Genomic DNA, 16,237 nt, shown 5'->3' with positions numbered 1-16,237 from the left:
AAACAGCTCCACCAAAGTAGAAAGGTTGGCAAGCCACTGAGCCACTGTTACTGCTAGGGACAATGTATGCAAGTTGCATCCCACACACTGTTTCTCAAAACACAAGTCTTCATCCTGCTTTATTCCTGGACTAGACTTATAGCTTGTACAGCTGACTCCAAAATCATACACAACCCCAGTTTGGTGTAGTGGAAGACCAGGGTTCAAATAAGCACATATTTCTGTGGGGAGGGCAAATTTCTGGTTTTAATTCTAAAACGTAAGGACATTTTCAGTTTGCTCTACCCTAACTGAAAAGTATGGGGAACACACTTTTTTTTTAACAGAGAAGTTTTGTAAATATGTTTAGGGGCTGTATGTGAGCAGAGAGATCTCTAGCTAAAAGCCAAGACTAAAGCTTCCCACCCAAAGACCAGGTTTTTGCAGCACTATTCCTTTTATTATTCATCCCTCATAAAATACCCCACTATGCTTTATGTTCTGACTCTCCTCCCTGGCTGGCATCTCCACTTGCAAGAATACCAGCTTCCTCTCCTCACGTAAACTCCTTGGGAAATACAACAAACCTGATGAGATTGGCAGAAACTGTTATGAAGGATAGAAATGGAGATACATGGAGGATGGCCATTCCATGTTACAAGCCATACAGAGAAAACTGTCACATGAAACAGATATGTATGTATGTATGTATTGATTTGAGAGACCAAAACACATCTAGCACCTGTTTCCAGACTGCAAGACCCCCAAATCATTTGCTGGGTTTTTGTACAATGTCAGAGAACACTACGGACAGACAATTTAGCAAACAATGTTTTTCTATCATGGCATTTCATGGTATTAAGCAAAATAAGGAGCAATCTTTCTCTGCTATGTAATACTTGGTAAATGTTGGGAGCCATATCACCTCCTACAGCTGCTATATATAAGTTTTTAAAAAGATTCATGCAATGCCAAACTATGTCTTTATCACTGTGTGTAATTTGCCCTTGAGACTTAAAATATGTTTAGTTCTGTGACACATCTTTAAATAATCTCTTTTAGTTCTATGTGTTTTGTGTAAGAACGCTTTTTAATACATAAATAGTACTCCTACTCACATTATTTGCAGGTTGTTTACTGCTGGAATATCCTGGGCAAAAACTAAAAAGGACCAGGAAAGAAAAGTCTTACTTCTGTCCATAATTAGAGGTTCCAAATTTAACCCCATAATAGTCAGATCTGAGGGTTTTTTTAGTTATATCTCAGAAGTCATAGTTCTGTGTGAGTTGTATGACAAGGGGCTGGGGTGAAATGTGTACAATCTCTACGTGATTAATCTTGATTTTAAGGTGTGATGTTACACTCAATTAATCACAGGATTAAAAGCTACACAACAATGGGCTTTACAGACAGAAATTTTGTAAAAAGTTTGTTGTTTTTTTTCCTGACAGAGAGAGAACCACTCCAAAGAGAGTGGAAAAATATTACTGACCTCTTTGAAACAACACAATTATCAGTGTGAATAAAGTTTTAAGACTGTAAGAACAAATAACCTACCTATTTCCCTAAACTTCCCCAATAAATAGTGATAAAACACGGTAGCAATGCATGGAGGGCAGGCCTTCCACTCCATGGCAACAGAACAGAACTAGTCCGTAACTAAGGGCAGAGCAACAGCAACCACAGAATAAGACAAAGCCAGCCACAGTTGTATGTGCTGCTGCACATAAGAAACGGGCAAACTTTCCCACATTCACTGCTCAGTAAGCTGATGGTTTCTATTCACTCATTCTAACTGCTCAGAATGAGAATGCGTCTGCAAGGAAGGGAAAATAGTGCAGCTTCTGAGACGGAAAGTTCCAGAACGTAGTGGGTGAGAAGCAGGAACTTTAGGGAAGATCAGATGGAGAAGACCAATGCCCACAGAAAAAGGAGGAAGAGAGAACAACCTAAATATAGGAGGGGCTTGGACAGTGTTGGCAGGAAGAGAATGGCCAACAATGAAATGGTCAACAAGCATATAAGCAAGAGCAGTTTTACAGTTTACTTTGTTTTCATAAGTGCTTGGTCAAACACTTTATAAAGGCTTGCCACTTGTCTTGCATTTCTCTATGTGGTCATGCTCCACACTAGGGGAAACTTTACTCTCACTTGGCGTTGCATAGATCTTGGATAAAGAATGAAACAAAACCAGGGGAAGGGTTTTTTTTTAAAAAAAATGGGAGAAGCAGAAGCAGCACAACAGAAATTATGTAAAGGTAGATTATTAAAGTTTGGATTTATATAGGACCCACCTCCACTGGTTCCTCGCCCTCAACTGGAGCTCTTGAAGAGCACTGCAAAAGATAGGAAACAAAATTACTACAAAATAAAAATATGTGGACTCTTGTAGGCACATAGTGTACTCTAAATAAAACTTAGCTCTAGATTTATTAAGCATGCCTATAGCTCCTTGATTATTACTACACACACACAAATACAGCATGGCAAATTTCCCAGAGCCCCTGCAGGCAGCAGGCAGATGGAGTTTGGCCTTGTAAATACTTCCCATTGGAAGGTGAGCTCCCTTTCTCTCTGCAAAAGTCAGGGCAAGCTAACCCTGCTAGACTTCTTCATGAGGCCAAGTTATAGCTACCTATCACTTTAGGGGGGGGGGGGGCTTCAAAAATCATACTATTAACATAATGAAAAGATGGCCCTGTATAACTAACACTGTGTGCTGCTTTAAGAAAAGTGGCATATAAATGAAGCAATAGCAGCCATGAAAACTATATCAGCCCCACGTCATTTCTATGCTAGAACTGTGAAATCATTAAATGTGAAGGGACTGGAAGTCATCTGCTCATCCATCAGCAAGTTATTCTCCTACCAGCCATTTAGAAGATCAACCATGCAGTAGAGGTAACAGCCCATTACAAGGCTTCAAGCCGAGAACATGTGTTAGCACTGAAAAAGGAACCCGAGGAACAAACATCCCCATACGTCTCGTGCAAACAAATCAAACCACACAGTGCAGGCAGTAGGCAAATGTCCAGGGTGTCTAGAGTTCTATTTTTTTCCTACAATTCTGCACTCTGGTAAAGAACTACAGTTTATTCATCCTAGATACCTGATCTGAAGGAAGTGCTTATCCCACACAGGCAGCCAAGTATTCTCATGGTGTAAACTGGGCTATTTCTATTGCCCTTTGCTTCACTGTATTGAACAACATAATTTCAAAACACACAGCCCAATAGATAAAAGAGTAATTGCTCCACAGCCCCACTGTCCTGGGGAAATAAACAAAGGGATGCCCTCTTTTAAATGCTAAGTTAGCAATATGGGGTGGGGGGGGGTAGGGAGATTGATTATCCACATATATAGAGAGATAGCAAAAGCTGTATCAGTTGAATTTGAGCCTGCCATGCAGCAAAATCTCAACCCGAAAGCAACTATGCGAAATCCGTATCAAGTGCACTTCATAATGAATTAGCAACAAAAGCTGTAAACTGCCCATTTAACAACAGGTGGGATCAACTCAGCGGCCAGCTGGTATAAAAGCCCCTCTACTTTAGAGCTTGATATCTGCCCTAGAGAGAAATGTGCCGTAAGAATTGTCAGTATAGTGCAGTGGAACACTTAGGATTCCTGCGCAAAACTCTGTTCTGCCAAGCAAACTGCCCGCCACTATGACAGAACGGAGGAAGTGCCCATATTTGGGGGGGGGGGGCGAGCACAATTCATCCATGTGTGCTCTGCTTTACATGAAAATGCAATTGGACTGTAACTAGGGATAGAATTCCAGGCACCCCGGAAGAGACTGTCCTAGTATGGTGATGACCTTTAAAGTCCTAAACAGCCTCGGTCCAGTATACCTGAAGGAGCATCTCCACCTCCATCATTCTGCCCAGACCCTGAGGTCCAGCGCCGAGGGCCTTCTGGCGGTTCCCTCGCTAAGAGAAGCCAAGTTACAGGGAACCAGGCAGAGGGCCTTCTCGGTAGTGGCACCCGCCCTGTGGAACACCCTCCCACCAGATGTCAAAGAGAAAAATAACTACCAAAGTTTTAGAAGACATCTGAAGGCAGCCCTGTTTAGGGAAGCTTTTAATGTTAATAAGTTATTGTATTTTAGTGTTCTGTTGGAAGCCACCCAGAGTAGCTGGGGAAACCCAGCCAGATGGGCAGGGTATAAATAATAAATTATTGTTATTATTATTAATCCTTTGTTCTATATCAATAAACAATAAGAGCTGCAGAGACAAAAGCAAATCCCCAGTGTCATCGCCCACTCCTGCTTCTGTTTGTTTGTCATGCAAGATGCAGCAAAGAGTAGACAGCGTACCCATCAAACTATTGGTAGTTTTTTATTTTTATCATACCCACACATTATCTATGCATATCTATAACCTATACATGATTAGTCATATTTGCATCTTGTCCCTCCCTCAAGTGAACTCAAAAGGGGTGTACATGGGTAGATGTCAAGTGATACCTCATCTTATCATTACAACAATCCTGTCCAGTAGGTTAGCTTGAGAGATTGTTGCCACATTTCAGCTATGCTAGCGTGCGTCATCCCAGTAAGATAACCAGATATAGCGCCATCAGTTGTTTGGGATGGGAGGCTCACAGCTGAGTATACACATGAACTAGGCTTCAACATCAAAGCCCAACTTGCTCTAGCCTTGACATCACACTGCATCTCAATGTAGGAAGGAACATTCTGTGAAGGTACACTGCAGTAGTAGCTTAAAGGTAAAGGGCCCCCTGACCATTAGGTCCAGTCGTGACCAACTCTGGGTTGCGGCGCTCATCTCGCTTTATTGGCCGAGGGAGCCGGCGTTTGTCCTCAGACAGCTTCCGGGTCATGTGGCCAGCATGGCTAAGCCACTTCTTGCGAACCAGAGCAGCGCACGGAAACGCCGTTTACCTTCCCGCCGGAGCGGTACCTATTTATCTATTTGCACTTTGACATGCTTTTGAACTGCTAGATTGGCAGGAGCTGGGACAGAGCAATGGGAGCTCACCCCATCGCGGGGATTCAAACCGCCGACCTTCTGATCGGCAAGTCCTAGGCTCTGTGGTTTAACCCACAGCGCCACCTAAGTAGTAACTTACAGAGAGCTAATAGGTGAAGGTGATTCAGAAGAGGCAGTCAAGTCGAATACAGCAGAGGAAACTTCCAAGGTCACCATGCAATCTGGCCTGAGGCAAAATCCATTCCTTACTGCGAATCTATCAAGAGCTGAACCAATCCACAGAACATCAGTGTTATTTTCTTACAGTAGGGGTCAGCAACCTTTTTCAGCCTGAGCCAGTCCACTGTCCCTCAGACCATGTGGTGGGCCGGACTATATGGGGGGGGCAATGAACTAATTCCTATGCCCCGCAAATAACCCAGAGATGCATTTTAAATAAAAGCACACATTCTACTAATGTAAAAACACGATGATTCCCGGACCGTCCGCGGGCCTTAGGTTGCCTACCGCTGTCTTACAGCCTAAACATGTCTCAAGAGGCCGCTGCAAAGTTAAATACAACTTGTTCACAGAAAAGTACCATAGAAATACATAATCACCGTTTTAACGCCAAACACACGCAACAGAATTAACCCAATAAATTAGTTCTTGTAGTCCGGGCACAATTATTTTAGCTGTTCTGTATTAGTTATACTCTGCTAAATAGATTGGCTACTGCAATTAACTGCACAAGGGACTGCCTGCCATTAAAAGCTGTTCAGAAACTGCTGTTGTTTCAGAATAGTTACTAGATTGCTAATTACAAATGGATATATTATTCCAGTCCTTAGCTGCAGTCTGGTTCCAAGTGTAATTCAAGGTGCTGGTGATTTCCCTTAACTCGGTTTTGTAAATAACCCAATTTAAGTTTTTTTGCCAGGCATCTAAACTAGATAGTGATGGTGCTAAGCCTCCCCGGGGAAAGAATTCTAGAAGAGCCACAACTGAAAAGGCCCTTTCTCATGTCACCAGGAGGCACTCAGATGCTGAACACAGGGTCTGGGTTGGTTCATGTGAGAAGAGGCAGTCCTTGAGGTACTGAGATGTGTAAAAAGGTCAAAAACAGCAATTAGAATTGAGCATGGAAACTAACTGCTAACCAGTGTAGTCTTGGAAGACAGTAAGTCCTATTCTCCATGGAAAAGCAGGCTTCTAGCTTCTTAACATATTAATAATAATAATAATAATAGTAATAATGAAGCCTTCAGTGCAATGGACAGCTAGATGGTCAAAATGATCCATCCCTTCTTCACCAGCCCTCTGTATTTCCATACTGATCTCATAGAAAAGGGCTTCCTTTCTTTCACAGCTGGCAAAGAAACCAAGCAGGGTATCAAAAGCGGGATGGATAAATTCATCTCTCGTCCACTAGCTCCCTTACTCACCTGCATAGAATTTCTGGTCGCCTAGCGCTGTGGGTTAAACCACAGGGTCTAGGACTTGCTGATCAGAAGGTCGGCGGTTCGAATCCCCGCAACGGGGTGAGCTCCCGTTGCTTTATCCCAGCTCCTGCCAACTTAGCAGTTCAAAAGCATGTCAAAGTGCAAGTAGATAAATAGGTACCGCTCGCGACAGGAAGGTAAATGGCGTTTCTGCGCGCTGCTCTGGTTCACCAGAAGCGGCTTAGTCATGCTGGCCACATGACCCAAAAGCTGTACGCTGGCTCCCTCGGCCAATAAAGCGAGATGAGCGCCGCAACCCCAGAGTCGGTAACGACTGGACCTAATGGTCAGGGTCCTTTATGGCTCAAATGCAAAACTGTTTTACATCCTTGAATATTTTGGGACCTAGGTGCCTGAAGTAATGCTTGTCTCTGGTTCAACCTGTCCATGTACTGAGGTGACCTTTGGAGACTCGCACCACCAGGCATCTCCACCATCTGAGGTAAGTGACAGACACTCTTTTCAATTGTGGTGCCTCATTTATGATTGGATTCTCTCCCCAAAATTATTATGTTTTCTGCACCAGGCAAAGTTATTTTTATTTGTCCTTCTAAACTGACATTTATTTCAATGTGTTGTAATTTATAAGTTTGTTTTGAGTTTTGTATTTAAGTAAATAAATATTAGATACATGGCTGAGCAAATCTCTTACATGTTTTGTGTTTTTCTGATTGTTAAACTTGTTTTGTTCGCATGTAAGCCACTCTGGGAGCCTTTTTTGCAGAGTACAAATGCTCTAAATTAAATAAATTCAATATATATTATTACAGCGGATAAAATGTGGTGCAGTGCTCTCAACACTCACATACAGAAGTTGTTCAACAAAAAAGAAATTTTGTAAGGACACTGAGAAAGTTATGCATTTCAGAGAAAAATTCTGTTCAGCTAGTTTTGTCAGTAAAGTTGTGAGCGGTTCAATATGATGCACATGGTTTAAACATTTGATTCACCAGTGGAGTCATCTCATGATTATGGCACAGAAAACGTCTACGTGCACCATGACAACCATTCCACCATAAAAAACAGCTCTGCTACAGAGGGAATTTGGGCTTCTTGAATTAGGACCTTGACTCTCAGACCCCCAACCCCCACATTTTCTCCAGAAGGCAATGCTATCAGAATCAACAACCTGTGGCAAACATGGAGCGATACATGGCAGCAGATAGCCCAGGCACCAATGACATTGCTTTGAAACTGTGTGCAGCAACGTTTGGGAAGCGGCAGGGAGGGGAAACTGCATGGCAGATTTATTGCTTCTTCTGCTAGAAAGTAAACACTCCCCCCCACCTCCAGCACATGCTGTTTACAGCTCAGCAGGGAAAGCAAAAAAGCAAAATAGACCACTTAAACTAACACAGCCCTGGGTAGTCGTGGTCATCCATGTGAAGTGCCTGTGTTAAAGGCAGGCTAGTTGCCATATAGGGTTGGTTAAATAATAATAAAAAAGCAAACCAATATACCCAGGATTTTATTTTGAATCGGAGCTTAGCCTGGAAACCTATTTTCATGGCAGTTGTGAGCAAGATAGTACTTCTGAGCATACGCAGAGTGCTTTGCTGTCGCTCTGAAAGGATAAGGAAGGAGGACCTGCAGGGCAGGCGGTACAATTTTAACTCGGGTTCAAGTTCCTAGCACCTCTTATATAGCAATGAAACACAGGAAAGCTACCTTGCAGAAGCAACGGAAAGGCATTCCCTGCACCTCTCTCTCTCCCCTCAAGCTTCCACTCATATATGCAGGATCTGATGCACGCATAACTTTTTAATACTATCCTTGCCCTTAGTGCCATTTCTTAATAGCCGCTGGTAGCAAAATACCCTGCAGTCCTTATCTTCTTCGCAACACAAACACACCCACCCACTGCCGCGGGGAGAGGAGGGGGTGGGGTGGGGGTTTCAACAACGGCACGTGTCACATGGCCGCAAGTATTTATTTACCGAAATGTATTTACCCCACAAGGAGAGGCTGGGGTGTTGGACCCATGTGCCATCCCACATTACAACAACACGCGCATCTGAACGGACGCCATCCAGCGCGCTCACAAACACGGCCGGGGGCACGGATTCATGGCGCGCGCGTTTATTCGCAGTTCCACGGGGTACACGTGACACGCTTTGCATGTCCCTGCTTAAACACAAACACAATATAACAATAATAATAATTTTATTATTCATACCCCGCCAGCCACTCTGGGCGGCTTCCAGCACATATAAAAAGCACAACGAAATGCCGAGCATTAAAAAAAACTTCCCGATGCAAGCCTGCCTAATCTAAACAACCCATAATATGTGTGTGGAACTATACAAAACGGCGGTTCCCAGGAGCTTTTAACTCCAAAAAAGAAACACCCGTCACACGTCACCTCTCTCCCCACCACCCGCGTAAAGAGGGGGGGAGTGAACGTGTGAAACGGGCGGCGTGCGCGTGTGTTTCGCACACGCTTCCTTCCTGCCCCGGCGGCCCCTCTCGCTCAGTTCCTTACCTGGGCCGCCGCGGCCCAGCCCGGCTCGGCTTCCCAGGCTCGCTGCTGCTGTGCGCGCAAAGTCCCCTCGTCTCCTTCCTCTCTTTCCCTGCGTCGACTCCGGGCCTTCGCTCGGCCCCGCACAGCCCTGCCAGCCCCGTCACAGCCCTGCCAGCCCCAGTTCCAGCCACAGCCCTTCCTGCCTCGGCGGGGCCCGCCTCCTGCGCTCCGTCCCTCGCTCGCTCCTCGCCAGACCCGCCTTCCTTCCCGCCCGAAAGCGGGGGCAGGCGCCGCGGAGCTGCCTGGCGAAACGCCCCTCAGCCTTCCCCACCCCCTCCCACCGCGTTATGTACAGAAGAAGAGCCTGGGGTCGCCTCTCCGCCGCCGCCGCCTCGTCCCTCCCGCCAGAGGCGCGTGTCACCGTCACACATGCACACGGTTCTCCACAGAAGTGGGGCGCTCCTTCTCTGAGCTCCCTCAAAAGCGCGCCAAAAGCAACAACTATAAGTCGCCTTAGACCAGAGCAACCCCTATGAGCATGCAGTTTGGCCTACTGGTCCAGAGGCGAGGCGACCCTTGTTTACTGTCCTCCACTCTCCCCCTAAATCCTCAAAAATGAATTGAAAAGCATTAATTCGGTGAGGTAGAAGCCTGCCCCGGTAATGTCCTTCTTTCAGGAGGGAGGTATTATCCATGATCTCCCCCCCCAAAAAAAAAAGCTCAACAAGCTTTTGGGAGATCTCCCAAAACAAGCTCAACAACTTTTTGCTCCCCCCTTTAACAAAAATCCTGGCTACGCCCATGCTCTCCTCACAGACACACAAGAGTCTATGCCAGTTACAGATAGGTAGCCGTGTTGGTCTGCCATAGTCAAAACAAAAAAATTCCTTCCAGTAGCACCTTAAAGACCAACTAAGTCAGTTCTTGGTATGAGCTTTCGTGTGCATGCACACTTCTTCAGATACACGAGTCTATGCCAGTTATTGCACCTTCCATCCCTCTGCAATTATCTCAAGTGGTTTTTCATTGCAAGGCACAACAGCGCAACTGCCGCAAAATGTTGTGGCTCTTCCTCCGCCCTCTTTCCCTCCTCTCTCCCTCGCTGCTCCCTGTAAGCTGGAATTCCTACCCCAAACACTTGAGTGAAGATACCCTTGCCCCCCTCTCCTTGTACAGTTTTTCTCAAAAGTGACATTTTCCATGAAGCCTTTGAAACAACATACAGACCCTTATTCTTCACCTGGAACCTATAACTTGGGCGAGTTTCCAGCTCTCAGCAGACCTAGCCAGCATAGCCAATGGTCAAGGATGATGGGAACTGTGATCGAACAATGGTTTGTGCATAATGCCAAGACAAACCATGGCTGAGCATGAATAAGTAGCCATGCAGGTGCTCAAAGACTGTTGTCACTTTGCTCTTCTCCTGGTCTTGCTACTGCTGCACTACCCAAAGCTAAGCAATGCTTTGGTTTCATGTTCAAATCCAGGATTGTGGTTTGTCTCCCCTAAAACCATAAGCAGTAAGCCAAGAACAAGCATTGACTACAGCTCATGGTTTGCTTGGAGAAAGAAACCACAAGCCTAGGTTCAGATGTACAGTAATGTTAAGCCAAACTATGGCTTGGCTTTGGCTAATAAAGTGGCAACAGAACAGCTGGCTGCAGTTTTTGCATTATCTGCGTACTTGTTCAAACTCAGGCATGGTTTCTGCTTAGCATTACATGCAAACTGCGCCACAGATTCCTCATCCTAATGTAAATGAACACTGGAACACATTTTTCTTGTATTTTTTCTTGTTTCCATGAATTGCCTCCCCTGTGGCAAATTTTAGCTTGTAAATTCCTGTCATCAGGGACTGCCTAGTTCCTCTATTGAAACATTACACATGGTACCATTATTAATAACAACAAACTGGGGACATGGGCACACACCTCAGACTTGCCATTAAATCCTACAGCTCTACCCCCAATTCTCTTCCTGGTTTATGTTGTTGCCTGAGTATAAAAAAACTCTAATGTGTTACAATTTATAATTGTAAATAAAATTTAAAATATCATTAAGCTATCAAAAATAAAAAGCATAAAAACAAAACCAATAAACAAATAGAAAGTGTGGGTGGTAGTACAGACTCTGCTTCTGAAAAGAAAGGTAAGGAAGGAAGCAGATTGTCAATTCAGAATCTTCATTCTCAAGTGTCAAGTTTCTTGGGCTTTCTTCAGAACTAGAAATTATGCTTCTGCATAAACCATAAATTACAACAAAGACATCTCCATCTCTATAAAGTTTTTGCAAATATTGGTGAAATGGCAAATATGGGCTAATCTATTACCTTTGCACCATTTTTGCAATGAAAATTGCAATGAAAATTTCCTGCTACATCCTAACTGGAGCGCACTCTTCACTAGATTCATTACACACACACACACAAACAAACACACAAATGGCAAAAATGTTTTTACTAACCTATGTGCTTCAGGTGTGGGTGCTTCAGGTATTTTCATAGAGAAAATAGTGCAAGGGTGAAAGGTTTAACACTAAGGCAGAACTTTTCAAAGTTTTCATGTTGGTGACACACTTTTTAGACATGCATCATTTCACGACACACTAATTCAGTTTTACTAGCAAACTGGAGGTTAAACTAACCCCTTTCCAGCGCTGGGAGAAGCATGTGGAGGGTTTGCATTACAAACCTACACAGTGCAGCCAACACATTAACGTGTCACGACACACAGTTTGGAAAGCTCTGCATTAAAGTCTAATTCAGTCCCCCATTAGAAAAAAAAGTGTGAAAGCTCTTCTGTAACATATACTTTAGCCTTAACTTGCAGTTTCCTTATCCTTTCCCCTGCATCCCATAACCCACTTTACTTCGGAAGGGGGGCTTGGGAATGAACACTTTGCCACACTCCGGGGTTTCCCCCTTCACAAGTCAGGAAGGAGCAACCTTATATATGCCTGCTGTCCCCCACACCTAACTTAATCGTTCTCCAACTCTTTAGCACAGGAGTTGGGAACCTCTGGCCCTCCAGATGTTGTTGGACTTCAACTCACATCAGCCACAGTCAGCAAGATCAGGGATTATGAGATAATGTCATCCATCTGAATAGGAACATGAGGATATCTCTGGTTCCTATTGTTACACAAACTCTTCCAGAACCCAAACAAATTATCCTAATACAGAAACCCTCCTTCAGTGAACATTTCACGTTATTCTCCCCACCCCATCTGTAAAAAAGAATTCATCCCATGTTGGGTCACCTCATATCTTGGCCAATTTCCACATGCAGCATTGGCTATGTGCATATTAGTGGCTTAGAACTCAGAAAAGTCATTTCGCCCTCTGCTGCGCTTCAAGGCACATTTGCATGTTGCTACACACACACCCCAGATGGTGCATTACCTGTTTGGTTTCCACAGGCCTGCAACCCATGGCTATCTCAAATGTACACACCTTACTTTTTAACCACAAAGTGAATGTGGACTGAAACTAGATGGAAGCTGCTTTGAGGGGAAACAGATCAAATAGCAATATTTCAGGCTCTCCAAGTGTCCCTATTTTCCAGGGACGTCCCTGATTTAGAGAAGCCACCCAGGTTTCTGATTTGATCCTGGAATGTCCCACTTTTTTTTTTTAGGATGTCTCTATTTTAATTGGAGAAATGTTGGAGGGTATGGAGTTATCCAACCCCTGAGTCGTCTGAAGGCAATCCTGTATAGGGAAGCTTTTTTAAAAATAATGTTTAATGTTTTATTGTGTGTGTTTTTTTAAAAAAATAGATGTTTGAAGATTCCCAGAGTGGCTGGGGCAACCTAGTAAGATGTTGTGGGGTATAAATAGTAAAATTATCATTATGGAATGGGACGTCCCTATTTTCATTGGAGAAATCTTGGAGGGTATGATATTTCTTGAGACAATACAGAATAGATATGGATTGTGGCTAATGTTATGTGTGCATAGATTCAAACAGCAGCAGAGGGAGCACTGTGGAGCTGGGGTAAACAGTAATATGTACACAGCCATAGATTCCTCTACTCCCCCCTTTTTTCAAATCTACATAGCAGATTCTCTTTTCTTCTCTCACACACCAGTTTCTCAGGCTTTGTGAACCTCCTTCAAACTTTTATTGTAAATGTCATTACAATGATTGTGGCACCCTGGTTTTTCTGGATGACTCCTTTGAGAAGGAGATGGTTGACCAAAGAACCCCAACCTCCCATTCAACAAAGTGTCCTGCTAGCAAGTCTTTTTGACTTCATACACACTGCACACCTGAAGCACATTCAAAGCATATGACTTTCCCCAAAGAATCCTGGGAACTGTGGTTTATTAAGAGTGCTAAGAACTATAGCTCTGTCAGAGGGTAAATTACAGTTCCCAGGACTCTTGGGGTGGGGGATTTACATTCTAAATGTATGATGTGTATGCAACCCATGTAACAGTCATCACACCACTCTTCAACTTCTGGCAATATTTATTTCAATAGCGGATGCTATTTTAAGAGCACTCAGGTGAATGCCATATTTTTCTGTGTATAAGAGGCCCCCATGTATAAGTCGACCTTTTTTTAAAAAACCCAAAATTAAGTTGTTTAGCTTCCACCAATCGCTCACCCGCCTGCCCACCACTGCTGATCGCTTGCCACAGTCACTGCCAATCGCACATCTCGCCACAGCCGCCAATTGTCTGCCTGCTTGCCGCCACCAACAACCCACCCGCCCACTTGCCACAGCCACCAATCGCCACCAGTTGCCACAGCCACAGCCAATCACAGACAGGCCTTGCCACAGCCACCAATCACCCACCCAATCGCCGCTGCCAATCTCCTGCTTGCTGCTATTAATCGCACATCCCCCTCTGCATTCACTATCTGTGTATAAGACGACACTCAATTCTTGCCTTCTTTTTTTTTTTAGCAAAAAGCATTGTCTTATATGCAGAAAAATACGGTAAAAATGGGTAGTGGTGCTGTCATCCGAATCACCAATATGCCACCACACTAATGGTCTATCAAGCAGAACTGCCTCCACAAGCAGTCAACTTGCTCAAATACAGGAACTGAGCCCAAACCACCCCAACTTCAGTTACCAGTACAAATTGTCTCTTAACACACACCTTATTCATTTGGCACTGGCCCCTTCTTTCACCCATAGGCCCCCTTTGAATCCTCTCATCCTTGCCTCCTATGCATTATAAGCCAAGCCAACCATCTGCTATTCTGTTTCACTCCACCCAGATTGCTTGCAGACGACCTATTTAGAATCATCCTGACTTGTTTGTGCAACGTTTGCAGGGAGATTAAACAATGTTGGCTACATAATGAGCATTATTTATTCTTTGTTTGTGGGGAGGTTATATGATGTGGCGAACAAGCTTTCCCCCAAACCTTTTAGTGCATGTTCCTGTCACTTTCCTTATTATATAAAAAAAAGCCTGTAGCTGTGTGCATATATTGCTGACATAAAATTCACCTACTTCATTCTTTTTCTCATTTTGAATTGAAGCTGGTTTGCAAGGGAAATTCACCAATGCAAAGTACTTCATAAGAAACAACAGGACAGATGCAGGATAGATACAGACAGTTGCTAATGTCATGTGTACACCGCTTTCCAAATCTGTAGTGGGAGCACACTGGGTGCAAGAGTAAACAGGAGTGTGTACACAGCCTGATTGTTTTGAGAAGTGGGTTCAGTGTGCAAGAGTTTCAAACCAATTGTGCAATCTGAATGGTCTCTATTTGCAGCATTCAAATGGCATCTTCCTCAAAAAGCAGGGGAGGGAGAAGTCTTCCAATTTACCAACATTTGGAAAGGAAAAAGGAGAGAAAAACATGCAATAAAAGAAAACAGAGATATATAATTAAGCAGGGATTATAGAAGGGCAGAAAGCAGGCAGACAGAAGAACCCCTGCAGCGTCTTCCAGCCAGCTTAATAAAACAAAACAGGAGCATTCACCTCCCTGGTATTACTGTATTGCTTTCCAGCTCTATTGGTCTTGAAGCCCTTTTACCAGCATGATTGCTTCTTCTGCTTCCTTGCTCTCACAGTAGGTTGGGTACTTGTACACTCACAGGGATGCAGCAGCTCCTGGTGCCTCCAGACTGTCCATATTTTGCAGGAGAGATTCAAGTGCATACTTTAACTTTCAGTTTACACAGCTAAAGTGGATTAAAGAGCTTTGTACATACAAAACCAATAAATATGGACTTTTTGCAGTCTGGAAATGGGGGGAAAGTCATTGAAAAGTGTGCAATAAATTAGCAACAGGAAGATGTATAAACACCCCACGAGTAAATCAGGATGAATGTTCATTGTCTTATAACATGCATTGTCTTATATATGGGCACAACAGAAGTAATAATGCTCAATAAAGACCTGATGTAATCTAACCTCCTTACAAGCAAATCAGGATGAATGTTCATGGGCGTGCACATGAAAGCTCATACTAAGAACAAACTTAGTTGGTCTCTAAGGTGCTACTGGACGATATATTTATTTCTACTGCTCAATAAACAGGTCTTCTGTAGGGGTCCTAAAACACTGAAGATACATGGGGGGGGGACTCTGCCAAGCTCTCAGAACAGTAAAACCAGTTCTGCAGCCTCCTCCTGCCCTGCAAGTGGATGATGTGAGCCATGTTGGAGAGAGAGGTTTGGAGGAGAGAGTCTTACTCTCTAGTAGTAGCTGAGTTGGCACAATGGTGATTGCTCCAAGCACACTTAAACTTGGGTTAGATTTTGCATTTACCTCATCAACCTTTAAAAACCAGCCCAAACAAAAATACTTCAGCTAGAATCAATAGCAGACACTTAAGCTTTCCACAAATAAGCAAAGATTTTACTCACAACATTCCAGAACTTACGTCAAACAAGTCTCCATTCATTGGCAGTAAAACCAAGAAGTTAAAAGGTTCCAAAACAAGTAGTTGATTTTCTTGCAAAAGGATAATGCAATCTGTGGGTTAGCAAAGATGCAGGCTTCAAAATCTCCCTTTTGGAGAGATTCAGTTCACTTGGCTTTTCTTGCAGCTGGGAGTCACTGGCCATGTAGCTACTTCCTGAGAAAAATGAGGGAGCAGAGGCTGCTAGGTGACTGCTCAACCACACCCACTGGTAATATGACCTCAGGGCTCGGGTTAACCCTTTTAATGCACGCAAGTGTGAGTCAGTAACCGTATACAGTGGTACCTTGGGTTAAGAACTTAATTCGTTCTGGAGGTCTGTTCTTAACCTGAAACTGTTCTTAACCTGAAGCACCACTTTAGCTAACGGGGCTTCCCACTGCCGCCACGCTGCTGCTGCGTGGTTTCTGTTCTCATCCTGAAGCAAAGTTCTTAACCCGAGGTATTATTTCTGGGTTA

The 16,237-nt window shown here is 43.9% G+C and overlaps 1 protein-coding gene across 6 annotated transcripts in view; it reads right to left on the bottom strand.

The window, feature by feature from the left end:
- LOC310829783 (signal transducer and activator of transcription 5B) overlaps positions 1–15,939 on the bottom strand; it is a 66,864-nt gene extending 50,925 nt beyond the window's left edge. For 2 of the 6 annotated variants that reach the window (XM_083708701.1, XM_083708698.1), the window contains exons 1-2: positions 15,740–15,939; positions 2,274–2,315 (exon numbers count right to left, since the gene is read on the bottom strand). Coding sequence is in view for 1 of the 6 variants with exons in the window: in XM_083708698.1 (XP_083564824.1) it covers positions 2,274–2,315; positions 15,740–15,756 (59 nt within the window). In the remaining 5 variants the exon portion in view is untranslated. Of the gene's footprint in view, positions 1–1,097; positions 1,141–2,273; positions 2,316–8,900; positions 9,175–15,739 lie in introns of those variants that run through there. The other 4 variants (XM_083708700.1, XM_083708699.1, XM_083708703.1 and 1 more) reach the window with 4 other exon arrangements.
- Positions 15,940–16,237: the final 298 nt, after the last annotated feature.

The sequence above is a fragment of the Podarcis gaigeae genome (genome assembly GCF_964106915.1).
Source record: "Podarcis gaigeae genome assembly, chromosome: 13".
Lineage (NCBI taxonomy): Eukaryota > Metazoa > Chordata > Lepidosauria > Squamata > Lacertidae > Podarcis > Podarcis gaigeae.
The sequence above is the reverse complement of the archived record's forward strand: the minus strand, read 5'-3'. Positions and strand labels throughout refer to the sequence as shown.